Here is a 26,994-nt window from a genome sequence, read left to right on the forward strand (position 1 = left end):
TGGGCAGTCATTTGGCATTTGGCATCCACCCAGAGTCCAGATTTACAGACTGCTTTGTGGGGAAGAGGCACAGGCAGCCATAGTGACAAATCCAGCCTGCAGACAGGGCAGGTCGAGAGCAGGTCTGGTGACAGTAACCAGGGTCAGACACTGCCCAGTGATCAACAGGCAGGTCCACGGTGATGAGTCTGGGGTGAGGCCAAGCTGGGAAGTAGTCCACGGATCAGGGTCTGGATCAATGAGGTCCATGGCCAGGCACGGGCATGGTTGTGACAGAGCTGTAAACAAGCACTCCTCCGATGAAACCAGCTCAGACTGGTACTGATGTCCCTGAGCTGAGCAGAAATGGGGCTTCAGGCCCCATGGGGAGGTGTGTGGGTGAAAGTCCCAATGGGGCTGCTCAGGACTGTTGAGACCTGTTAGTGCCCTCAGGGCCCTGAGAGCTAAAATTTAGCCAGTTCTTGGAAAAGGTAGAATTGAAGAGAGAGGTAGGAATATCTGGGTCTGAAGCCAAGTAAGCAGCAAAAAGGAAAAAAAATTGCATGTTAAGCTGGGCATCCTTGTGTGTAGGTCCCAGGAGAAGAGGCAGCTGTGTTAAGTGGGAAACCTTGCTGGAGATAGTTTTTCATGAAGTTGGGAGTTAGCCGATTACACAGGAACCCGGCTGAACTGCCTCCTTTTCCTGGGTGGCATACAGCATGTAGCCTTTTCTTTGAAAGGCCCTCCTACCTCTTCCTCATCTTCCATATTGCCTTCTCCCAACCCTTACTCCTGACCCCACAGATTCCCCTGAAATTCCTGCTCTGTTGGATTTACCCCCTTCATTCCTACTTCTGAGACCTACATTCCTTCTTACAAAGAATCAGGAGAGTGATGTTAAAGAGTATTCCAATCTCTAAGAGCAGCTGCCATCACAGTCAATTGTATCTGCTGGATTCTCTCATCTATACACTCCAATCTCACAGCAGACTTGAGCCATGATGCAAAGCCCTAACTAATAAGCCTGGCAGAGATAAATAGCTTCTACTCCTTGGCTTTGACACTGATACATCACTAAGTGAATACGTCTTACCAGGTGCAACCAGCTAGTCTGGAAGGACTTTAACAGAGAAGAATTAGTCCTTCTTTAATGTATGCTTAGGAGTTTACATGAAAGACCTTGAGCAGGCTTCAGGGGCAGGGAAATTGGTTCTTACTGTTTCTGATCACAGCCTGTATCAGAACTTTTAATTGGACACCTATGGGAGAGTGTGCTTACTACTTGCCAATAGGAACATCATAGTGAATTGATTAATACATGAAAGGCATAAGTAATACAAGTTACGTGATGCATGTGAAAAAGGAGGGAAACGAATTTTGGGGATTAACCAGCTGAAAGTACTGCCTTGCTGTGTTAGCACTTGACTACAGTTTGGGAAATCACACTAGCTCTTTTGGTTGATAGTAAGAGCCTAGGATAACACCTATAGATGAACTAATTTATTCTGCTTGTGTTTTTGATTTTTGGGCATTGCGGTCCTAGTTTACTGAAATGAACTGTGGGGTTTGTGGAACTGATCATTAAATTCCTTTCTGAACTTTTAAAACCCTAATTCATATTTTTCCAGTTACATTTTTGAATAACTGTGAACTAGAGTAATTTATGGTAGCATAATTAGGAACAAGAGCATGAAATTATGGAGTGAAAATGATGCTGGATAGTATGAAAAATAATTTTAAAAGTGAAAGTGTGTAAAAAAATTCTTTGTCACATTCCACAAAGCACAGTGCTTCTTGAAAATGTTTTACTGTTATTTTCCATTAATTGAAAGGAAAATCTTTGAATGTTAGTGTGTTGTTTGTTGTCTTCTGTAGGCTTCTGGGCTCGTGAAATAGGCCAGATGATTGGCCTGGAGCACCCTCTTATACCTGTCCACCATCAGTACGTTGTGACATCAACCATCCCTGAAGTGAAAGCCCTAAGAAGAGAATTACCTGTGATTCGTGACTTAGAAGGATCATATTACCTAAGACAGGAAAGAGATGGTCTTTTATTTGGTCCGTATGAAAGTGAAAAGAAGATGAAGCTGCAGGACTCTTGGGTAACAAATGGAGTGCCACCAGGTAATTAAGTACATTAAATCTTCAAACTTGATAAGCACTATCTTATATCTTAATATGTATAAATCCCACCATGTCACATTGCCTTATATATTGGAAAATAGAAAACATGTGCAATGCAGGATTGCAGTGCAAAACTTTTTTCAAAGAGTAGCTGTGACCTCTAATGTTCCAAGTAAATAGAAATAAAAAAGTAATATAAAAAAGGTTATTTGAAATAGGCACAAAGTATACATCTACAACATAGTATTATCTTACTCTTTGAACAGTTATCAGTGTGTAGTGATTAAATCCAGTCACTAAATATATGTTTTTGCATTTGAATAGGTTTTAATTTTTTTTAAGCTACAGTTCTCTCCAACATACTGGCAAGGGCTTTGAATTTTTCGCTGTTCCCTTGGAGACAATGTAGTTGTCAAAAAGGAACACAGATACAGCAAAGGAATGGCTTAGACAAAATGCCGTGCTCAGATATAAGTACAAATGAGCTGTAGGTATGTATAGAATTTTTGTACAGAAAAATACCAACCTTGACATACTGACGATTATAAAAATAAGTACTGTGCTATACCTAGGCTCCAGTTTTACATTCAATTTTTCACAGAAATTCATCTTAAGTGAATGGTCATGATGTTGAAAAAGAAAAACCAACCAACCAAAAACAAAAAACAAGCAAAAAAACCCAACAACAACAGAAAGTGTTTCTTAAGGAAGAACAAATTAATTAATATTGTTGGGCTGTGGATTGCACTGTCTTAGCTTAGTAAGCTTTTTGTCTCCACTAGTGTCAAGTCCTTCTACAGAGTCATGTTCAGTAATTCTTAGAGCACAGGCTGAAGGATGAAATGTATCCAGGAATTCACAAAGTGCCATGGAAGAAATAAGCTGACACAGGCAATATCTTTGTTTCCCTCCTCAAATTGTTGCCATATTGAGAAAAATAAATGGGTCTTGTTAACACAGATGAAGTTTCTGTGTTTCTCCACTTCCTTTCTACTTCATTGTTGAATTTGTGTGACCTTAGGGTTAAACAAATATGTGTAAAAGACAGTGTAACTGCAGTGACAGTAAACTTGATCCTGCAAGTAACTAAGGTTTTATGCACATCGTTTTTCTTAGGTAGGATAGTATATGCTTGAACATACTAACTGATAAATTCGGTATAAATTTTATGTATTTAGATTGCATAACTGTGATTAAAATGTAAGTATTTTCAGTGTATTTAACAAGTATATAATGAGTCAAATATTTGTGCAGGTTTTGGAAAAGAACTTTTTGAGTCTGATTTAGACAGAATAATGGAACACATTGAGGCTGCTATGGAAATGGTCCCAGTTCTGAAGCAAGCAGACATCATAAACACAATTGCAGGTCCTATCACCTATTCTCCAGACATTCTTCCTATGGTGGGACCACATCAGGGTGTAAGAAATTACTGGGTAGCTATTGGTTTTGGGTGAGTAAATTTCTTTGTGAGAACTTTTGTCTGTCTTATTATTAAAATGATAGCTAGCTTGAACTTTGCAAAATTTTTATGGATTTTCTTTTTCTTTTTCTTTTTCTTTTTCTTTTTCTTTTTCTTTTTCTTTTTCTTTTTCTTTTTCTTTTTCTTTTTCTTTTTCTTTTTCTTTTTCTTTTTCTTTTTCCTTTTCCTTTTCTTTTTCTTTTTCTTTTTCTTTTTTTTGTACCTATATAAAATATGATTGGAAATAATCTTAATAACCACTACCCACATGTTGTGAACTTATCCTTCTCTCTTTCTTCTTTTTCATAACTCTCACAATTCTTTCAATTTGTTTCCTCCTTTTATTGTGGAGGCTAATATCTGTGACACTTTATGAAGCAGCAAGAAGTGGGTAGGACTTGGTAATGTCTGTGGAGCAAGCTGAAGCCATGAAAGTGCTGGTCTTTGCAGTACACTTTCCAGTTCATTTTATGCATCACTTTCAATTACATTGTGTTCAATACTTTTTTGGTATGCAGAAAATGGTGTCACTGAAGTTGTGGCAGGAATAATTGTTACAGGAAGAACTTCTAATCAGAAGTAATAACTTTCGGGTGAAGAGTTGAAAGCATGCTAAGCATAGAGGACTGCAGGCACACTGGGTGACTTACTGCTCTAGGGATACAGTCCTAGTTCTGACTGTTGGAGATTGAGCAGAGAAATGATGTTGCTGGGTGTTGGAAGAAAGCAAATGAAGAGGTTAATGTGACGAGGTTAGTGTGACAACAAGAATGGGTGTTTTTCTGGTGTTGTTTATTCTCTCCTGCCCACTATGACATTTATTTTGAGTGTGATTTGCATCTTATATACTCTGGCTCCACTGAAGTCAGCGGTAAAGCTCCTACTGACTTTTCTTTAATTGTCTCAGTTTGCCTGTTGTCTCAAGATGGATAGAATGAACTGAATGCAATTCTAGGCACATGTTATTGAACATGTTCTGTTTACATTGCTTTTCCAATTGCCTAATTTGCCGTTCAAAATCCAGCTAAGTTTTTCCAGTTTTCTTTTAGTGCAAACCAAACAAACCCTCAGATCGTAAGATAAGGCAGTATTACTAACATGCTTTCCGAGGCCCTCAAAATAAAAGGGTTTGGTAATTTTGCAATGATTCATTGTGAAAGGTGTTCACCTTTGCTGCTTGGATTGAAAAAAAGAACCAACAAAATTGTTATCTTTTAGTAACATTTGCAGAACTTATAGTTACAAAAGTGGTTTGCCTAGTCCTAGTTCACCAGAAAGACTGTTTAAGTTCATTACCGTGTTGCCAGACTTTGGAGCCCGTTTTCCTTCATTTGGCATCAATAGGAGCAGAGTCAAAGTTTCGTGTAGGAATAACCAGAGACCCGTGTTATATGCTTAAGTTTCTTAAAACAACTTATTTCAGGAATTTGATTAATCTCTAAATGTGTAGACACAGGTCACAATTATGTTGCTGTCATTGGATTGTTTTGTCTGCTTTTCAGGGACTTTTGACTCTGTTCTGTGCTTCTGGGTCACTGCAGTGTTTCTGCCAGTGTTGTAATTTTCTGTGTGCATTAGCAAATCCTTATCTCACAGTCAGCTAGCAGGGACATTGTGACAGAGGACTTAGTGCTGTTAGTTTAGAGGATTTTTATTATCTAAAATTAGCAGCATGCTAGACATTTTAATGTGCAAAGAGGTTAATAAGTATAGTTAGCAGGGCATGTAGCACTGTTTATTATCAAGGTTGCTCAATGCTTCCCATTTAAGTCTGTTTTTGGTTACTTATAGCTTTGAAAGTGTTAACAATAAGCTGGATTTTTTTTTTCTGACCATATTTGGTGTCAAAGCAGTGTAATCTTTCAAAAGAATGAGATTATTGGAAGATATGCCATTTTGCCATGTTCAGTTTTTTGGGGGAAGTCTTTCTTTTGAAGAACTCTAACCTCCTCATTTGCTGAGAATGAACTTCATGTTTGGCAGAAGTGACCTTTCTCCTAAAGACATGCCTTTCTGCCATTCTTCACAAAATCTATCTGCAAGGCCCATTCACAAGCCTTCAGAGAAGTTACAGCTCATAAACACTTGACAGAGATTCACTGTCTTCATGAGTTCTATCTACAGTAGTATTCTAATGCCAGAGACTGAATAGTTTTCCTGCAGAAATGGGGTAGGAAAATGGCTGAACAAAGTCACTAGAAAAGGGACCATGGTGTGCAGGGACTTAGATTTCCTAGGAAAAAAGGAGTGGAGTGAAAAGTTTCAGGAGCCAAAAATTGGTGAGAAGCAATATATCACAAACCAGTAAGGCACAAGAACAAGAAAGGGACAGTGGGGAAGACCACAGAGCAAAGCAAGGCTGGCATGGATTGAAAGGAGAGAAGAGCAGAGGGCAGTTCGTGTTCACTAAAGCACAATTTCTTGAAATCTTCATATGAAGACAGAGACTCCTAAGCTGTACCACTCTTTACAGCTGTAACATCCCATCCCACCCCATCCTATCCCATCCCTGCAAACCATGTACGTCATTCCTTCTTAGAAGAATAGCAGTGGATATATTAATACTATCAGCTCTCCTTATCTGAGCTGATGAAGGATTTGGGCACCCTGGGTAATCAGTAACATTTCTGATGATGTAGGCCCAATGGGGAGCACACACAGAATCAACTAAATGAGCAGAGACAATGCTGAAAAGCTCTGCAAAATGTGGAGACCAGTCAGACAAGGTGCACTGCTCCACCTGACCTAGCAAATCCACATTGCAGGGCTGCCTCCTGGTCTGTCTTGTTCCCAAGGTTACCCTGCCATCAACACAGTCTTCAAATAAACCTAAAGATTTCCAGTGCATTTGGTCTGTTTCCATCCACAGTCATGCAATGGTCTCTGTGCTTCTGGCTGTAGTGAATGGTGCAGAGAGACTTGAGCTGGCTAAAACTTCTGGAGCTGGTCCTGAAGGCATCATAGCTATGCTCACAAAACTTGCACACATGAATTGCCCAAGTGAGTCTAACTAAATTAACACCAGAAATGGCTAGCTCTTCTGTAGTACTTATAGAGTGGCAGTTGACAAGCAGTTATCCTTTCTATATCAACTGGGGTGAGAATCTGAAGATTTCTGCTGAATGTCCTAAAGGATTATGTTTTGCAGAACTGCTTCATGCACTCAACTACTTGATATTAGTTTTATTAAACAAACAAACAAACAAAAAGATAAAAAAACTACTGTATCAAACCAGTATCATGAACATTATGATGTCAGGTATTCTACAGTTAGGAAGTGCCAGGACTAAGTGCCAGGACCAATTCTTCTTACACATATGCATTAGGATTAAATGATTACATCCTATTTTTTTCATAAGATCTTGGGCTGTTTAATTCAGGGCCTAGAATTCAGAATGCAGAGCTGATGAGCACCAGCTCAAGTTTTGGCATGGACTGTTCAGTGTGAGTCTCTGTGATTTAATTTCTGCATGCTAATCTAAATTTGATTTTCCATTGGCTTCATATTTCTTCAAGGATTTTTCTGTTCTGCTCATTGGAGGATGTCACAAATAACTAATAATTAATTTTCACGTGACAGAAGGATATTTAGGCACTTTTTTAGACACGGTAAACTAATTCATGGATATAATAACATCAAAAGTTTTAAATCTTTTGTTATTAATAATTATTTGTCATTAACCATTTCAATGTATAATCTTAAATGCCTGTAATTCAGCATTACATAGTGCTGTTTGGTTGCATGTATACTGAGTGGTGACATACACATATTGCAGTACTGAAGTTCCTTGTCTACCAGTTGTCCAGTTCAGCTACCTGGTAGAAGCATGTTTCACACATAGAGTTCTCCTTTTGGGCATCAAGATGTTGAGCATTTTGAAAGGTCAAATTATGTACAAAATACTTAAATAAGAAAACCTTTGATCTATCATTTCATAACTTTTGAGTACTTACCTTTGCTGTCTGGTATGGTTCCTTTAATACAAGTTTCTAACAAGAGACCTCCTCTACTGCCTGATGCTTCACACACTTACTAGGTAGAAACAGGACAGGCTTTTGCTACAGACTAGTAGCAGAACATTCCTACTTGTGTATTATTTTAGCATTAATGTTCTGGAACCAGTTCACTCTCTCGTAGCAGAGAACAGAGAAGGCAAATCAAGTAAGAAAAGGCAGCTCTCCATTCTGGCACCGCTGCAAAATTCTCCTAGTTTCACCCTCAGTTCCACTACATTCTCTGATTTTCAGTGGAGCAATATAGAAGTCCTTCTGTTACTTCAGTTTCTTTAAAGCTGCTTGGTAATGTTGTCTCCTGATTTTTGGTGCTGTTGTTCTTGCCACTGTAATGTAAATCTTCACCATAGCTGCTATAATGTCTCAGTATGGTTTTCAATTCTGAGCCTTGTTTAATTGAATCTAATCAACAAAGAAGAGGTACTTTATGTCTAGAAAGTTTATTTATGGATATCAGAAGTTAGACAACTTTCTTTAGTATTAACTGTTAACATTCCTGGAAAAGATGATTAAATTCTGAACTTCAGACATAGTAAGAGCTTTCTATAATCTTTAGCACCATAACTGCCATACTTTAGTGGACTTCTGATACTGACAGTGGTGAAGTAGAAGTATCTGTCAATAACACATATAATCTTGGAAAACAAGACAAAATAGAACAAACCAAAAAAGAGGGGGGAGGGGAGGGAATAGGAGATGTATTAGTAATATAAGCTAGTATTGATTAAAAAAAAAAAAAGAAAAAGACATAGCACTTGAGGACTTTTTCTGTTTTTAAGGTATGGCATTATACACGCTGGGGGCATAGGAAAGTACCTGAGTGACTGGATCCTTGAGGGGGAACCTCCATTTGACCTGATAGAATTAGACCCTAATCGCTATGGAAAGTGGACCACCACAGAATACACAGCAGCCAAAGCAAGAGAATCTTATGGTTTTAATAACATTGGTAAGAAGATATTTTCTGAATTGTGTTTATATCCTGCAAATGAATTCCAGCAAAGCCTGCCTCTAGATTTCTCTGCTTACATACATGTTTTTTATGCATTCTGTTCTGGTAACGTATTTATTTTTCTTCCCTAGTTGGTTACCCTAAAGAGGAAAGATTTGCTGGGAGACCAACAGAGAGAGCCGGTGCCCTCTATGATTTGCTGAAGTCAAAATGTTCCATGGGCTTTCATGCAGGATGGGAGCAACCCCACTGGTTTTACAAACCTGGAGATGAGATTGGATATAAGTAAATGAAATATTACTTTTTTTTTTTTTTCCCCTAAGAAATTGTCAGCAAGGGCAAGCTGAGTTAAACTTAATGGAAAGCTTACATTTATCATTCATTTCTGCTAAAAGATGTCTGTTCGGTAGATCTGTTATTGTTTTTTCCATATTTTAGAATCCATTTCATTCTGATAATGCAGACATTGCAAAACACAGATCGAGTTAACTTGTAGGTGTTCTAGAGATGGGGTGTTAGAAAGCAGCCTACCTCAAGAAAGAGATAGAAAAAAATGTTCAAAAATCTATCAAAAGAGATTTTTTTTTTTCTATCAAAAGAGATAGAAAAAAAAATAAATCTGCACTTTCTCCCTTGGTGCAGTGTAATGTTTTCATGAAAAAGCTCATTCCTGTCTGTATAATTATCAGGAAAGGAGTTCAGTCTTCCTTGCTATTTTATTTTTTTTTTCTGTGCCTGCCTACCTGCTTACATAAGGGAGCATGCTGCAAATGTTTTCCCCAGGGCTACTGTAGTCCCAATCTAAACGAGGCTCATAAAGGAATAAGGAGACACACTCTGCTGTTGAGGTATAAAGCCTTTGACACCTTAAAATCAAATAAATGATTCAGCAACAAAGTATGCTGTAAATTTACACATGACAGACTACTACTTCTTCCAACATTTGAACAGTTGACAGTTTATTACAAAGTGGTTGATAAAATATCAACCCATATCTTTTCTGTTGTTAGAGGATTTAATAATTAAGCTATATTAGTCCAAGGAAAATATTGTGTAAGCTACCTACAATTAGGAGAGTTGAATCTTTTGAATGATTTTTAAATTGAAGAAACTGAAGACTACATTTTGCTGAAAAGAGCACAAAATGGCCAAATTGTGTTTTATGTCTATAAATGCTCTGTTTCAGACCCAGTTTTCGTCGCACAAATTGGTTTGACCCAGTGGGTCGTGAGTATAAACAGGTTATGGAAAAAGTTGGTGTAATTGACCTGTCACCATTTGGCAAGTTTAAAGTAAAAGGCACTGATTCTGTTAAGCTGCTGGATCACCTATTTGCAAATGTTGTTCCAAAGGTAAATGGGATGATGATAACTGTTTTAATGTAGGATTTAGACAAAAAAAGATCTGTTTCAGAAATGGAAAATGAGACGTAATGTTGTCATAATATCTTTCAGATACCAAGCACTCAGGTCCTTTGGAGAAATTCCTGTGTCAGGAGGTACATTTTACTCAGTTAAGAGCACAAACACTGGAGTTTGTACTAAAATAGTCCCAAGAAAAGTACCTTTTGACACAAATCATTGAGTCATAGAGTTGCTGATGCTCAAGGGACCTCATTCTCATCATCTTGTCCAACCTAAAGCAGGTCGCCTAGACCTGATTGCTTAGGACTATGTCCAGATGTTTTTTTTGAATATCCCTAAGGATGGAGACTCCAAAACATCCCTGGGAAACTCATTCCAGTGCTTCGTCACCTTGACGTTAAAAAAGTGTTTTCTTAGGTTCAGACAGAACTTCCTGTGTTTCAGATCTTGATATGAAGAGGACCATAGGAATGATACATGGAATTATTTTACAATGGTACTACCATGCAACTCCCATACAAGAATAACTCCCATGCTAAGACTAGCATGGGAACTGCCTGCCTAAGACTGTGCCACATTATGGCAACTTTAAGTAGCAGAGGACAGCAGTGGGATGTGCTCTTGCCTGACCATAGAGGGATTTTGTATTCTTCCTGGATGGCCAAAGGAACATTTTTTTTAAAATGTGCTCATGCTTATTTTTTACTCCCCTCATACTTACTCTGTTTTATAGCTACCTGTCTAGAGCAGGCAGGGTTGCAAATATTCAGCATTTTCATCTTTCAGACTCACACCTGTCCTTTCTTCACAAGTCTGACTCTGCTCAAAGATCCTCAGAGTATGATCCTGTTCCCAAAAATGGCACACTGACAACATAACTCAGGTTTCTGATTCTTGGTCCTCAGTTCAGTTCTCAGTTTGTTTTTTTTACATATATATATATTATATATGTTATATGTATATTTATACTTATATATATAAAGTACCTGCCACCATATTGATAAACACTCTTTGGAACCACTCTAACGGCAGGGATGAGAACAGGAGTTGGCCTGTAGTACCTCAGCACTTCTGTTTCAAAACAATTAAAACAAAACAAAACAAAACAAAACAAAAACAAACAAACAAAAAAAAACACAAAATAACAACAACAAAAAAACAACAAGGTCTTGCTACCAGCCTGGTTGGCTGGCTAATGTTTAATAGTGCTACTCCATCAGGTTTGGAGGGAGACCTATTGTGAATGGCAACAGTTCACTGTGTCTCTTCCAACTGTACTGCAGAACAGTGCAAGAGTCAGAGAAGGGCAGTGGGATGTAAAGGCTCAGACCCATTACCAGTCAGGTAGCGCTCCACGAGTCCCTTTTGTTTTCCTGCTTTGTCAAACACTCTCACAGAATGTCTAGCTTCGGAGATACACCTCCAGCCAGCAGATTGTTCCTTTCTGAAGTGGGATTCTGTCATTTTAGCACAGGTTTTTTTTTTTTCTTTCCTTTTTCTTTTTTTTTTTTTTTTTCCCTGTATATTATGGTTTTATCTGCTTCAGACACCAGAGGAAGTAAGTATAGGGAAACATTAAGTACACTGAAACTACAGTCATGGAGGTAGATATCTTATAAGTCAGAGCCAAAAGAATGGAAAGGCTATACACAAGAATGGTGTCCCATAGGTTTGGCAGAAAAGAGAACCTGAACTGCCATATAGTCATATATTTTACTGTATTCATTTTGTGATAGCAATATAGATTGATGTTTGTCTTTTCTATAGTTTGGATTAGAGGCGAGGTGACTGTGTCATCAGCTGGCATGGATAACACTTGCTGAATATATTTATGTGTTGCAGGGAAAGCAAGATTAAACAGGAAACCATGAAGACATATTGAGTGCTTTCTATGGAATTTAATAAGTGTTGCTGAAGCTAAAAAGAAAGACAGCAAACACAATGAACAGCTTAGGAGCCCACTTAAATATCCAGCTTTCACAACAGTTGATTATTTAAGCTGTCTGATTTCTGGTGCCATTCATGCTTGTCTGCATCATAAAATAGTGCAGTGAAATTACTGGGAATACTCTTCTATCACAAGCAGATTGGGTGTGACTAGCATCAGACTGTGAAGATTTGACTATGCACCTGTAGTGTAACAACAACTGTGTTTATGTAGCATGACCTTGCAAAGGAATGTTAGTATCTGCAATATTTTTTACTTTTTCCACTCATTGGCTGGAATCTGTCCACTGGTTGGGTGATTGACAAGGTTCTTATGGAAGCAGAATGAGTTGAAAGAAATTAAATTCTGTCTCTGGAATCAGACCAGAACAACAGCTATGGTGCATTCACATTTCTGTTTGTATGGATAGTATCTGTATGAATATGCATACATGTTGTAGCCACAGCTAAGTAGCTGTTGAAATTTTGCCTTTAGAGATCACATTTCTACACAGTATCTGATCAAAATGTACAGAGATGTAGATTAATAGTCAACAACTGCATAAAATATGAAAAATGTGCATAAATCAGGACCACAAAAGCATAACCCAGCTCAATATCTTTTTTTTCTTTAAGTAAGGAGCAAAGGATATGTTATACTTTTTGTATCTGAAAATGTTAATCACATGATTGAAAAAGATTATTCATGACAATAACAAGTAGAATTTTTTATTCTGATGATCAGCAAACAAACTGAAATTGATTTTGTTTGCACTGAAAATCTGTTATTGAGAATGTCTTGTCTAATACACAATTAACAAATATTTATGAAGGTCTTGATTTATCTCATTTCAAATTTTTCATTTTTGCTATGAAGAAAAATATGAAATTTCCATTGTAAATCTTAAACTTGGCCAATTGTGTATGTAACCTCTCCTATTAAGGCACAGCAGAACAAACATATAAAGTTATTGTTTCAAGTAAATGTATATTTCTATATATTTTATAATGTTTAAGAATTCAAAGGTTTTAATTTGCATCCTTAATAATTAAAAATTGTCTTCTGTAGGTTGGTACCACAAATATAAGCCATATGTTAACACCAAGAGGAAAAGTTTATGCTGAGCTAACAGTCTCTCAACTGTATCCAGGAGAATTTATGCTTGTAACTGGCTCAGGGTCAGAACTCCATGATCTGAGGTGAGTTTATTTTTGATACAGTAAGTACATAGTGCCCTACAGTCACATTAATATAGAAACCTTTTTTATTAAGTGCCAAATTCTTAATTATTACTCAATAATCCTTGCACTAGGTTCAAGAGAATTCTACTTATTCATTGATCTTGGTTTCTTAGAAACTCAGTCAAGTTGAATCCTGAAATATAAGCAGTTGAATACTGGATTAATTGTTGGTGTAAAAGGTGGATAGGATAATTTACTGATAGTAATATGTAATATACTCTAGTGTGAGTAGTTCTTGTTTTGTTATTGAGCTTGTTTGTATTTGTCATTGTATGGTGGAACACATCAAGGTTGTTCCTTTCTAGTGTTTTCTCTTATGTAAAAAAGAAAATTGCCTTTTAACATGGTTGACCCTAGAGACAATGACCTGGCCAGCAGAGATGGGTAATAAAGTCTTCCTGATACTGTGATAATGTCTTCTGCTTTGGGCTCTGGGGTCACAAAGCAAAATAAAAGAAAGAAAGGAGCTAGAAGCAGTTGCAGGTTGACTTATCTTCATTTGCTTTTTCAATTACATGCACATTGGAAGTAACATTTCTAAGGCTATTAGTGGCTGTACACACATACTGAAAAAAAAAATTTCTTATGGGAGATTGATGACAAATCAGTTCTTCAAAATGAATCAATACATAAAAGGCTGGAATTTGCTACCCTAACACATGACGGATAATACACTGCTTCATAACAGTCCCGTGGGAACCATTGGCACATTCAGGAACCAAATGCAAGTAAAAAAGGGTAGGCCTACTGTATTTACTTTTAAAGAATTTCTACCATCCTGTTTGGTACTCCTCTGGTCCTGAGATCTTTAAACACTTTTTAACAAATCAGTAACTTATATTATTTTAAATACACTCCTTTTATTTATTTTGTGAGATTCCTGAAAGACAGTGCCCAGATGATGCATTTGATTAAAGCAAGACTCAAAACTAAACTTTCTGGCAATACTGTAAATACTATATTCAAGAAGCAACAATCCCATTTGTACATTTCTGTTAACACAGAAATTTATCTTGAGGTTTCTTATGTTAGATGTATTTGTATATTTTAGTATGTCGAGTTTTATTAACACATTCTGAATCCAAAGGCAGATCTCTGTTCAGTCTTAGGATATCACTTCTTTTTTCTTATCTTGGAAATAGAAAAGAAGTAGTCAGCATGGATTCATCAAGAAGTCATGCTTGTCCAACCTGATAAGTTTCCATGATGGAATGGCTAGCCTAGTAGATGAGGGGAGAGCAGTGGATATTGTCCACTTGGACTTCAGTAAGGCCTTTTACAATGTCCCCCCTAAGATCCTTGTAGACAAGTTGTTGATGTACGAGCTAGATGGGCAGACAGGGAGGTGGATTGAAAACTGTCTGAATGCCTGAGCCCAGAGGGTGGTGGTCAGTGGTGCAAAGTCTAGTTGGAGGCCAGTAACCAGTGGCGTACCAGGGGTCAATGCTGGGTCCAGTCTTGTATAACATCTTCTTCATTAATGATCTGAATGATGGGGCAGAGTATACCCGCTGCAAGTTTGCAGACGACATAAAGCTGTAGGAGTGACTGATACGCCAGAGTGTTGTACTGCCATCCAGAGGGACCTCAGCAGTCTGATGAAATGGGCTGGCAGGAGCCTCATGATGTTCAACAAGAAGTGCAGAGCCCTGCACCTGAGGAGGAACAACCTCTTGCAGTAATAAATGCTGGGGGCCAGCCACCTGGAAAACAGCTTGGCAGAAAAGGCCCAGGGGTCCTGGTGGACACCGAGGTGAACATGAGCCTATAGTGTGCCTTACAGACACAGGTGACCCAGAGAGGTTGTGGAGTCTGCTTCCATGGGGATATGTAAAAGCTGCCTGGACATGGTCCTGGTAAACTTGTTCTGGGTGTCCCTGCTGAGGCAGGGATTGGACCAGATGACCCCCAGAGGTCCCTTCCACTCTCAACCATTCTGGGACTTTGGTATTCCACCGATTTAAATTCTGAACTTTCCTTACTGTACCACAGACATCAGAGTTCCTATACCAGTTATCCCAACAGAAGATGAACAGTAACAAAAAACAAACAAACAAACAAACAAAAAACATTTTTAATGTTTATATGAATCAGTCATTTTTAATGTATAAAGCTAACATCACTGTTGTGTTTTACATGCAGATGGATAGAAGAGGAGGTAGTGAGAGGTGGATACAAAGTTGAAATAGAAAACGTGACAGATGAGATGGGAGTACTTGGTGTAGCGGGTCCATATGCACGACAGGTCCTCCAGAAGTTGACAGCTGAGGATCTGAGTGACGTTTCATTTAAGTTTCTCCAGTCTAAACATTTGAAACTCTCTGATATTGCTGTTACTGCCATTAGGATATCATACACAGGTAAGTGATAGAGAAGAAAGACAGAATAAAGAAGGAAAGAGGTCAAAAAATATAACTAAAAATAGATTGAAAAATACATCTCAATATGTATTCATAGGTAGTAGGTTCACCACACTTTATTTTTAAACGTGTGAGGAAATGCAGTACATTGATTTTTCAGATGTGTTCTGGTCATGGTCTGTTCCAAATTTTCCAAGACCTTTTTCTCTAGAATACCCTATGGTGTAAATATTTATTTTACAGAACAAAAGGCCAGTTCTGATAACCTCTGTGGTATTTGCTGCAAAACCAACGTCAGGAATTGTTTTTGGATTACCGTATATTATTGTTTGTCAAGTGCTTTGAAAATGTAACACTGAAGTGCTGAGTATTTGTTTTTCTCGGTTACTTTTTATTTCTTTTTATGTCCATCTCTACTGCAATGAACTGAATTCAGAGCATTCTGAAGCAGCTGAAGTGTAGTAAATATGACGAAACATGCTCACTTTATTATTTACACTCAGTTACATTTGCTGTTCATTTGCCAACTCATCATCTGCTTGTAATGCCTTTAAACTTAATCGCTAATTGACTTCATTACATGACCTTTCCTTACCAGTTATGTTTTATTGTCTGCTTCTCCCCCTCCCCCTTCTATGTTGATTTCAGTTACAGTTTAAATTAGAATAATAGTGCCTCTGCTTAAGATCTAGGGCATGAATCCTCTTTTGGTTCCTGCAGGGAATTTGGCTTTCTATATGATTGCAAAATTGACCCTCTAATGTGAATTAACACAGCAGTGATCCCCACTTTTACCAGTGAAGAGACTGCATTTATTAGGATTGTTTCATTGTTGAGTTGATTAAACTGCTAGTCTTGTTTGTCAAACAGGTGAATTGGGCTGGGAGCTGTATCATAGAAAAGAAGACTCTGTAGCTCTTTACAGTGCAATCATGGAAGCTGGCCAGAAAGAGGGAATTGACAACTTTGGAACATATGCTCTGAATGCTTTAAGGCTAGAAAAGGGCTTCCGAGCCTGGGGGGCAGAGGTCAGGAAATAAAACTTTTTTAATTATTCTCTCTTTTTATTTTCTTTATTTCATTATGACTATACAGCTTATAGTTAGACTTAACAAAGATAGTATTTGTTCCAGTTTCTAAGTTTAGCATGAAAATAAAATTTACTTTGAACAGGAAAAACCTGTTATTCTGAACAGTGTCTTTTCTAAATAAAGATAACTACTACAAACATTTAATTACTGGTAAAGAGACACTTATGCTGATTCACTGATGTTTTTATATCTTGTGCAAAATTATGAGGGTTTTGCTGAGCTCTAGTCTTCTAAAATCAAAGGTTTGGCTGATAGGTTCTGAAAATGTTTTATTTTTGTAGTAACTATGTCATGAGAGGCCAATTATTTTTGCTTCATAATGTGTTTGGAACTTTTTTCATTTCCCATTAGATTCTTTATGCTGAATTTGCTCATTCACAGTAAAGAACTACTCAGGGGAGCTAGAGAATTTGTGGAAAACCATTATAATTTCCACTTATCTGATTTTTTTTCTAATTCTTTGGAAAGGAAAGAACTCACGAAGGTGAAATGCTGGGCATTTGGGAATCCTTTCCCTTTGTCCATGTATAACTACTTTCATTCTTGCTGCCTAACAAACCATATGTCCCTCTTCCCCTTGATGGGAAGGTGATAAAAATAGCTGGCATTGTATTTTATTTTCATCTCCAGCTAAGGCATTTTGGTGTGTTACAGTTAATGTTTATACCTCAGTTATTCAGGCTTCTGCAGGTTCCAAAGTCTTGTTTCTTATTGAAGTGTGTATTACTTTGCATACTGAAAGTTAAGTGAATGATTTACAAATCTGTGCTTTATATTAAGGATAATAGCAGATATTCTGCTTCAGATCACATATAGGAAGTTTATGGTGTATTCAAATGGAGGCTGCACATCAGTAGTGTAGATGACATTGACCCAGGAGTAAAAAGAAGAATGCATATAATAATAATAATAATAATAATAATAATAATAATAATGAAAGTAAAACCTGTGACAGTACCTCATATATAGATGGCTTTTTCTTTTCTTTTTTCTTTTTTTTTTTTTAACAGATGAACTGTGACACAAATCCCTTGGAAGCTGGATTGGAATATTTTGTAAAGCTAAACAAGGTATATGTCCTATGATTTTTAAAGTGTTCCATTATGTACAAGGTTATTCCTTTAAGTGTATGAAAAGAAAAATGTAATTATCTGTAGAATAGAATAGGTATTAGAAAAGGAACTGACTATTTTCACATTATTCGAGAATAATTATGAAGTATCTTAAATACGTGTATATTTACGTGCTTCTTGGTAACAAAATTATATCTTAGACCAGAAATTTGGAAGTAGTAAATTTAAGTAATAAATTTAATTTAATTTAAATCTGTATCAAAATAACTCTTTGAGTGTGGTTTATTTTTCTAGAGAAATTTATTATGTGCTTTTGCAAGCATATATTGTTCATATAAAAGCTGAACAAGCCTGTTCATATTATGAAAACGTTTTACTTGCTTAGTCTTGTTAAAGGAGCTTTCTGTAGCACCTTTATCTCTGCCTATCATTTTGGTAGAGGAATCACTGAAAAAAAACAATGGATTTTTCAGAAGAACTGCTGACTGACAACTCAGATTTGAGTCAAATATAAGTTCGCATTTTGGTAAAAAATTGTAGTTCTTGATAGAATTTCTGAAGTGATCCTCCATTACAAATTGTTCCTGTCTGATTTGAATTTCAGAGAATGAGACTAGTTGAATTTAAATGTGTGATAAAAGTGAAAACTTATTATCCTATCTCCCTTTATTAGCAACTCCATTTTCATATGATATTAATATTTTAGGAAATCAAGCTCTATTGCAATCTAATAGATAGAGAAATTGCTTGTAATTTTCTTTTCTAGTCCAAATAAAAAAACAAACCATGTGTCCAAACTCTGTCAAAAAGAAGAATTTTCGATAAAATGCTCTGAAACCTTTGCTGTGCAGCTCTAATGCCATTTGTTGCTACCAGCTAGCTTAATGACTCACACAGCTGTTACCTGCACAGTAGATGAGAAGTTTCTAACCTAAAAACCAGGTCCTAGGTATTTCACATTAGGTGCCCTGAATTAGGGGATAGTTGTGATTTAATCTTTAGCTTTGGATTTTCATCTGTAAAATAGAGAATGTGCCAATGTTTTTACATAAGGGAGAGTAAGAGAAAAAGTAGTTATTCTGAAGTATTCATTCTTTATAATGATTTAATGTAATACAGGGACAAATTATATTCTTATTTACATTTTCCTTATACCTGAAAAGAATAATAAATCAGATAATATATGACACTTGATAATTTTTATTATGTCATATGGAGGCACTGTGGAACTGATAAAAAGAATCCCAAACGTTAAGTTACAGCTCCAAATAAGCTATAAATCTTTATCTTTGGGTAGGCAAGAGTTACAGACTCAAGTTAAACATAAAATGGTGCTTTTGCCTATAAGCGAGGAGTGTACTGGTTATAAAAGGAGTGAACACAGGAATATGCTTTTATTCTCAAACTGTTGAACCTCTCTGTACGTGTTAAGTCATGATTGCTTTAATGCAGGATTGATAAAATATCCATTTTTGCCCCAGTCTAACATCAGTGTGTTCTCTAGCATGAAATACAACTTCTGAAGTTATTCCTGCCCAACTATGGAGCTCATCCACTGGAATGGATGACAGTGGCCCTTCCTACATGTAGTTGAGCTATAGCTGTCTCCATTGGGTTGTGTAATTTTGCCCTGGTCAGAGGAAGTGTCATATGCAAAGGAAATACGGAGCCTTGTGTGTAAGGATAATGTTTTATTTAACCATCAAGGACTTTCCCATCTTGAGGAAAGCATTAGCAGAGAGATGCAATGGAAAATAATGTTATTGCTACTTGTTTTTCTTTGCACTTCCATTTGATATGCCTGTTTTTATTTGGTTGTTTGTTTGGTTGTTTTGTTTTGTGTTGTTTTAAGTATAGGTAGGAAAGCAGCCATAGGCAGGGGAAGTTCATATGCCAAAATGCCCATGCAGAACATGCAAAGGCACTAATGTGCATGAAGCAATTCTTTCTTTACTGCTCTGTACTCTTCTCTGCATGGCTACTCACGGTAGACAAATACATGTGAAGTGAACCTCTAGCACAGATGCAGATGCCTAAACATTTGCCAGTGTTTTTGAACTAATGTGAAGAAGGAAATAATCAATGCTTATTTATTGACTCAGAGAAGAGGGCAGTTGTGACTGCATGTTGACACTGTGGAGGTACCTGAGTTAACTCAGATATTGGAAGCAGTCTAAACACTGTAGCATGAAGCGCCATGTGAGATTGTTTACTCTGCTTCTTGGCAGCTTGGGGTTGTGAGTCCCATTTTTAGTTACAATTCTCTGCCTCTGGTTTGGTGTCCATTCGTCATGGCATAGACCTCTCATTATCACTTGCTCCTATTGTCAAGTAAACTTTTTTTTAAGAAGTCCATGAGATAAGCAACAAATTCTTCTGTTTGCATTCTTGGTGTGCAGGAAATTTCTGGCAGGGATTTTTCCTTTAACCATTCACCCCCAACTGGAGAGAGGGATTATTTCTGTGTAAATTAAAACCAAAATAAACTATTCAGCTAGTTATTAGAGAATGCTTCTTACTGTGCAACAAGTAGCTGAAATAGCTCACAAAATGGGCAGAAAGACTTAACTTCAATATGCGTGAATCTTGAGTGGTACATCATGGAACAGCTCATAAACAGATTAAAGTGAATGAACCACCAAATGCCAATGAAGGTAATACGATCAGAATTATTTTAATTTCCACAAAAGGACATTCAAACGTCTGGCAAATAAATATGAAGAGATGTAAATTCCCCATAAAATTCTTGTATTTCTCTGTGTTTAAATATCTTAGCGTATACATCATCTTCAGGCACATATAGACTAGTAATTTTATTTGTGATGAGTAGCAGGAAAAAAATCTTCAAAACTTGATTTTTTTTTCATCACAATCTATTATAGCATAACAGCAAGTAAACCTGTTTCCTCAAGATTTCTGTGGCAAGTTTCATTTTATCAATAAGACTAGAGAGATGGTATTGTTCTATATATCTTCCTCTGGCTTCTGCTTAGTATTCCTTCTTTCTTCTGATGGTGTTAGCTGCTTGCTCAGATGAGCAGGATGGCCTGTGATTAGATCCTATGGTAGTAGGATTTCCAATTTAGTGGGCACATCATCTTCATAAATTCTTAAGAAAATCTTCCATTTCAGGGGTGGGATTTTTTTTTTTAATACCTGTTATCTTTTTATTCATCTGGTTTTACTAAATGTTCTTTGTTAGATAGCCTCACTCACTAATATTCCTTCTCATGAATAAGCACAGCTACTAAATATTCCATAGGGTCCTAATTGACTTTGTGGCAGGAATTTCACAGGATATCTTTAGAAAAGAAAAAGTTGCAACACTTTTTGCTTCAGATACCAGGCTACCATTTTAGTTCCACCTGACATTTGAACTTTGTATTGTTCAGGTAGTCAGAGCTATATTTTATATGGTTCAGGTGGTATATCACCTCTAAATGCTTTTTATTTCTCAAAATCATGGTTTGAATGTAACTCTTTTGTCAAATACCGTAGAAAAGATAAGCAATTACCATATGTTAATTCCAGAGTCTCATGCTTTGTTTACCTTGCTGTATGTATAAAATTTCGTGTGTAAAATTAAAGAGACCTCCCAGTCCTGAAGGTACTATAGTCTCCCTGGGCAGTTTAGTCTAATAATTCACCATCCTTATGTTAGAAAATATTTTCTTACCATACTTTAAAGTTCTGACCAATTATTATGTTCACTACTGACATACAGAAAAAAAATTACTTCCTTCGTCTTTTCAGAAGATGCTTGTGTCTTCAAAATCTGCGAACATGTGCATTTGCAGCTTTCTCAAGTGGCTGATTGTTAGTAGCTTATTCTTAAAACAGCCTGATTTTCTACTGAGCATAGAGGACCCAATAAACTTCATGTTAGAGTGAAAAACAAGGAACTCTTTCAGAACGATTTTCCACGTGAATCCAGTAGTGGCAACAATCTTTAGGAGTATACTGCTACAAAATCCCATATTTAACTGGTTTTTGTTTGTTCTTGTTTTGTTTTGTTTTGTTTTTGTTTTTATTACTTGCTATACTATGTACAAGACTGCCATCTCTCGGGCACTGTCTGCAGCAACAGCCCACTGGGAGGGAAATGCAGCAGATGATGGAAAAACCCTTTGGATTCTGTTCTAATGTACTCTTCCAGGCTTCATTGTGAGAGGTTAGCTAATATTTAGTATTTGATTCCACTAGTAGGAATACCTTTATCAGAGACAGTGTTTCTGTATTGAATTCCTGTTTATTTACTGGGGCAATTTATTTGTTCGGTGTTGTGCCCCATCCTCTTTAATATCTTTATTGATGTTTTGGATGAGGGAATTGAATGCACCCCCAGTAAGTTTGCAGACGACACCAAGATGGGGGGAAGTGTCGATCTGCTGGAGGGTAGGAAGGCCCTGCAGAGGGACCTGGGCAGGTTGGGTCGATGGGCAGAGGCCGATGAGATGAGGTTCAACATGGCTAAGTGCTAGGTCCTGGTGAAGGCCTGGTGAAGGGCCTGAAACACAAGTCCTATGGCGAGCAGCTGAGGGAACTGGGGTTGTTTAGTCTGGAGAAGTGGAGGCTCAGGGGAGACCTTATTGCTCTCTACAACTACCTGAAAGGAAGGTATGGGGAGCTGGGGGTCGGCCTCTTCTCGCAGATAACTAGTGATAGGAGTAGAGGGAATGGCCTCAAGTTGCACCAGGGGAGGTTCAGGTTGGAAATGAGGAGACATTTCTTCTCAGAAAGAGCAGTCAGGCATTGGAATGGGTTGCCCAGGGAGGTGGTGGAGTCACCATCCCTGGGGGTGTTTAAGGAACGGTTGGACGTGGTGCTTAGTCACATGGTTTAGTGGGTGACAATGGCAGTAGGGTGATGGTTGGACTAGATGATCTTGGAATTCTTTTCCAACCGTAATGGTTCTGTGATTCACCATTTCTTTTTTTTTTAATGTGTTCTTTCCAGATTACACATTACCCACAATCTCTCTCCCTTTGCTTTTTGTTTTCTTAGGCCCACTATACCAGCGCTTCCTTCCTTCCTTTCTTTCAATTTCTTTAGCCTTCTGCTTCATTTCGGCTTCTTTCCCTGTTGACTTCTCACTATTTCTGTCTCATCTCTACCAAGCCTGCACAGTGACTGCCTGCATTTAGATGTCAAACAATGCTTCTAAGATAACAAGTGTCTATCTTTTCTAACTTTTACATTGGATTTCTATGGTGGCTTTTATGTTTGCACCTACTGGACATGTGAGCGTTTAATTGCTTCCTTATTTTTTATGAATAGAAGTTGAGTGACATGTCCCGCAGAATGCAGATGGTGAATGACTGTAAATCAAAGATACAGTTCTTGAACATTGACCTAGGTTCCAGCACAACTATACATGACTTTTTATCCCATGGGAAACTAAGACAAACAGCTTTAAATTGTGCCTCCACCATTTTATTCCTTTGTCAAGTTCAAGTAGCAAGTTCAGTCTTACATGTTCACGCCCTTCTCTTTACAGTTGTTTTGTCTCCCTCCTTTCCACTCTGCCAGAACTGCCCCTCAGTTGTGTCAGTCCAACTCATTGTGTTACCACAGTTTAAAGTGGTGTGTTCTGCTCTCTTAAAGCACAGAACAATGAATATTTTTAGGAAAAAAAGTTATTTTCATCATTTTACAAGTGCAGTTTTGAGAAAGAACAACAGAAGAGTTGAACTGGCAGAAAGCAAGATGTACATGCTGGCTCTGATTCTCTGCAGCATTGAAGCATACATAGTCATTTATATCATCATGAGTGTAAAATGCTGTTGTTATGATCTGGTACTACTTTCTGACTCTACACTTAGATCACGTAGCTTGTAGCACTGTTAAGCAGTGTTATGAGATCAAAACCTTTCACCTGCAGGAAACTCATAGGTTTCAGAGGGTTGGAGGCAAGGAGTGAAAAGGGGTTACCAGAAAAACAACCTCTTTTAGCCATTTGCATGTTTCCAATTTTTAATTGAATTTTGTTTTATTTAAACAACCACTGACTTTAAAATGGGAACCATATTTGGAAGATCATAGCAAGTGATTGATTTTTATCTTCTTGTTTCTTCTTGCAGTATAAAGCATACAATGCAGTCTCGATTTTTGGAATGCCTGATATTTGCTGACTGAGTGTGCGGGGAGCACAGCTCCAGCCCTTCAGTGCTGGACCGGCCAACCTGTTACAGCTTCTGTTAATTCCCCTTTATTGTCAATGTCTGTCCATCCTTCCCTTTCTCTGACTCGCATCCCTCCTGTTCAGACTGGAATGAACATAGCAGTGATTACTGACCCCACTCCACAACCTGGAATAAGGCTATGTTTTGTGTCAACTCTTCTCCAAGCAAGAAAAGGAGAGAGGGGAGAAGAAAGAGATTTTACTTAAGAAGGGATAATGTGGCTGGGGAAAGGCAGAAGGATATGAAAAAGAATAGAGTGACAGTTAAGAGGTACTAGATCCAGTGTATTTGAGGACAATTTTTTTTTTCTTTCCTCTCTCTCTTTCACTCTATATGCCTATAACATTTATTCAACGTACCTTTCCACCTAAATCCTGTCCGTATTCAAATTAAGATTTAGGTGTGGAATACTCTATATAATACTCTATCATATTCTGTTACTACTTCATCTGGTGTACAGAGGGTCATGAAAACAGAAGATTTATCCCACTAATTTACACAGAGCATGAAATACAGTGGAAAAATATCTGCAGTGATTTTGTTATCTGTATAAAATTCACTCCTAGGTCACTCCCACTGTGTTCATTGGATCACATACCACAATAGACAACCACTGAGCTAGGAACTGTGAGCCAAAATAATTCAACCTTTCATCAGCAGTTTATTTAATACCAGTTTCTTAGAGCTGGTCATTTGCATACAAGAAGGACTTAGATTGAATGAAAGATGCAGTGATGCAGATGCCATACATACTGACTGTCCATAAATCCCTCTGAAAACTGTTTTGTGTAGTGTAAACTGCAGCTCTGGTTTGCTGCAGAAAATAAAATTATCAGATATTTGCTACCTGTGGAGTAAAATGATCCTCAGTTGTCACCCTGTGATACCATTTGGAGTGATACCCTGAAATAATTCAAGAGCATCCAAGTAAAAATAATTAATTTCAAAATATTGCATTAATGCTGTCTCCAGTGTGTTGTAATGCAATGGTTATAGCAGATTGCAGCAGCTGTTGGTGCTGCCTAACTCATTTGGGTGGCTTTGTGTACATAATTTGGCTTCAAGCCCACATTCATAAGCAGGATACCAAATAAATTACAATACTTTGTTATTAAAAGATATTTGCATATCTTTCCTTCCAATTAATGTTGAAGGGATATGACATTTGTCTTCCTAGAAACCCACACTTAATTCTATTAAGCTGCACAATTTAAAAAAGAAAATTGAAAGTTTTATAGGTAATTTATATTTTTTGCATCCCATAAGCAACAAGAGATTTTAATGAAGAATTAGAAATAGTATCTGTATGCCTTGCAAATCAAGCACATTTGAAACACATTTGAATTAAATTAAACTTTTCAGGATATAACACTGTGCCTCAAATCACCTAATTGGTTAATGTCTCCTAATGTCTTTTTTTTTTAAAAAAAAAAAAAAAGTGTTTTTATTTTGTGCTAGTAAACACTTGGTAACTGTTACAATATGAAAGCCTGATGAGGAGAAGGGTAAGGCAAAAATATCTCTTTGATATGGTAATAGATGAGGTAATCTATGGGCTTCCTGAAGCTATATGCTATTTGAAAATCTTAACTGATTTGTCTTTGTGATACAATTTTCTCTTAATACCAGTACATAAAGTAAAAATCACAGCCCTTCTTTTTTGCTTCTATCTGTCAAAATGCACTCAAAAATCATACAGCTAAGTCATAAACATTGTCAGTTTCTCGCTTCTAAGAAGTGTTTTTACTTACCGTGAAAAACACTACATCTGCCCCATCTTAATGTTTTGGGAACTCATGCCAAGATAATGAAAATTCTTCTGTATTTTAGGTTTAGTTTAATGAGACTCTCGTTATTCTAAGTAGTAAAAGTTTTGTATTGTTTCTCCATGTCAAGTGATTATATAGGAACAATAGGAGCTCATTTATATTTGACACTTGACGTTGGAATTGTTTGGTGTTTCCCTTTGTTTCTGTTCTTTGTTTCTGTTGTTTTCTTCTTTCTTCCTTTTTCTTTTTCTTTTTTTTTCTTTTTCTTTTCTTTTTCTTTTTCAGAATATTTCTATTAGTGATTTATGCTGTTTTGAATGGGATTTCATCTTGCATTACGTTTAGTGTGAAAACCTAAAAGAAATAGAAACAGACTGACTATTTTTCTTCTAGAAACAGGAAGCAGTTACCAAGAATAGACACTATGAGTTTGAATGAGTCAATTTCCAAAATGCTGTTTGAATTGGAATGAACAACCTCATGCACACACACATACACATACACTTGCTCATAAATCAAAAATGAATAATGGTGGAAATGTGGTCAGTACAATTGATGTGGATACCCACAAACTGTAGAATAAGAAGACTGATTTAGTTGTATTCATATAGCTGTAATTTCTTAAGAGGTTGTTTTAAATGTTTTTAAGGTGTGTGTGTGTGTGTATACATATATATATATATATATATACATTCAGAGATGTATATTATATATACACGTGTCCAGTCATAGATTTTTAGCTATGTTTATATAATGCTCATATAAGTGTATGTTCGTGTATGTATATACACATACATTTATATACTCATTTTTGCAGACTGTGTGGATGTGGGTGTGTATGTATTTTGCAGAGTCTGAATTCTAGGTTACCTCTGGGTTATTTTTGCAGGCCTGAATTCTAAAAAGACATGAAAATTTTTAAACTCTAAGGAATATGAATCCACACAGAACAAGCCCATTATATGAAAGCCCCCAGATCTATCTCCAGGTAGCATAAGGACTACACAGTGATCTGGGTCAAAAGCCTGGCCCAGCAGAAATTAACTGGACAAGAATTTCATTTTGTTATCTGTAATGAATAGGCAAAGAATATTCCAGAAATACATAGATTCTAAAACCGGCAAGCTGCTTAGAATTTTCCGTAATTGTTTCTATATCTAAAAGGTAATTAACAACTTAAAGTCAAATTTATTTATTTGTTTATTTTTTGCTGTCACCATCAAGATTCCAAGTAGGTTAACAGGAGTTAACTGTCATCTATACAGTTAATCTCAAATGACCCATTAAAGCAGCACTTCATATGCTACCAGGTCATATTCAAGGCTCTGATTATGATTGCTGCATTAACCTTCATAGAAAATATTTTTCCATTTGTAAATGGGAAATTACAGAGGTAAAAATTAACCAGAAATTTTGAATTAAAAAAAGAAAACACACACAAAAAACCATGAAAATG

General features: G+C 36.9%; 1 protein-coding gene across 1 annotated transcript in view; it reads left to right on the forward strand.

Annotated features, from left to right (window-relative positions):
* The window catches only part of DMGDH (dimethylglycine dehydrogenase), a 52,472-nt gene that overhangs the window by 17,614 nt on the left and 7,864 nt on the right, over positions 1-26,994 (forward strand). Inside the window, exons 6-14 of the mRNA XM_035553642.1 lie at positions 1,855-2,103; positions 3,358-3,556; positions 8,359-8,528; positions 8,663-8,816; positions 9,718-9,883; positions 12,891-13,021; positions 15,206-15,423; positions 16,294-16,451; positions 17,525-17,584. Coding sequence (XP_035409535.1) covers positions 1,855-2,103; positions 3,358-3,556; positions 8,359-8,528; positions 8,663-8,816; positions 9,718-9,883; positions 12,891-13,021; positions 15,206-15,423; positions 16,294-16,451; positions 17,525-17,584 — 1,505 coding nt within the window. The remainder of the gene's footprint in view (positions 1-1,854; positions 2,104-3,357; positions 3,557-8,358; positions 8,529-8,662; positions 8,817-9,717; positions 9,884-12,890; positions 13,022-15,205; positions 15,424-16,293; positions 16,452-17,524; positions 17,585-26,994) is intronic.

Source organism: Cygnus atratus, chromosome Z (genome assembly GCF_013377495.2).
Source record: "Cygnus atratus isolate AKBS03 ecotype Queensland, Australia chromosome Z, CAtr_DNAZoo_HiC_assembly, whole genome shotgun sequence".
In the NCBI taxonomy this organism is placed as follows: Eukaryota; Metazoa; Chordata; class Aves; order Anseriformes; family Anatidae; genus Cygnus; species Cygnus atratus.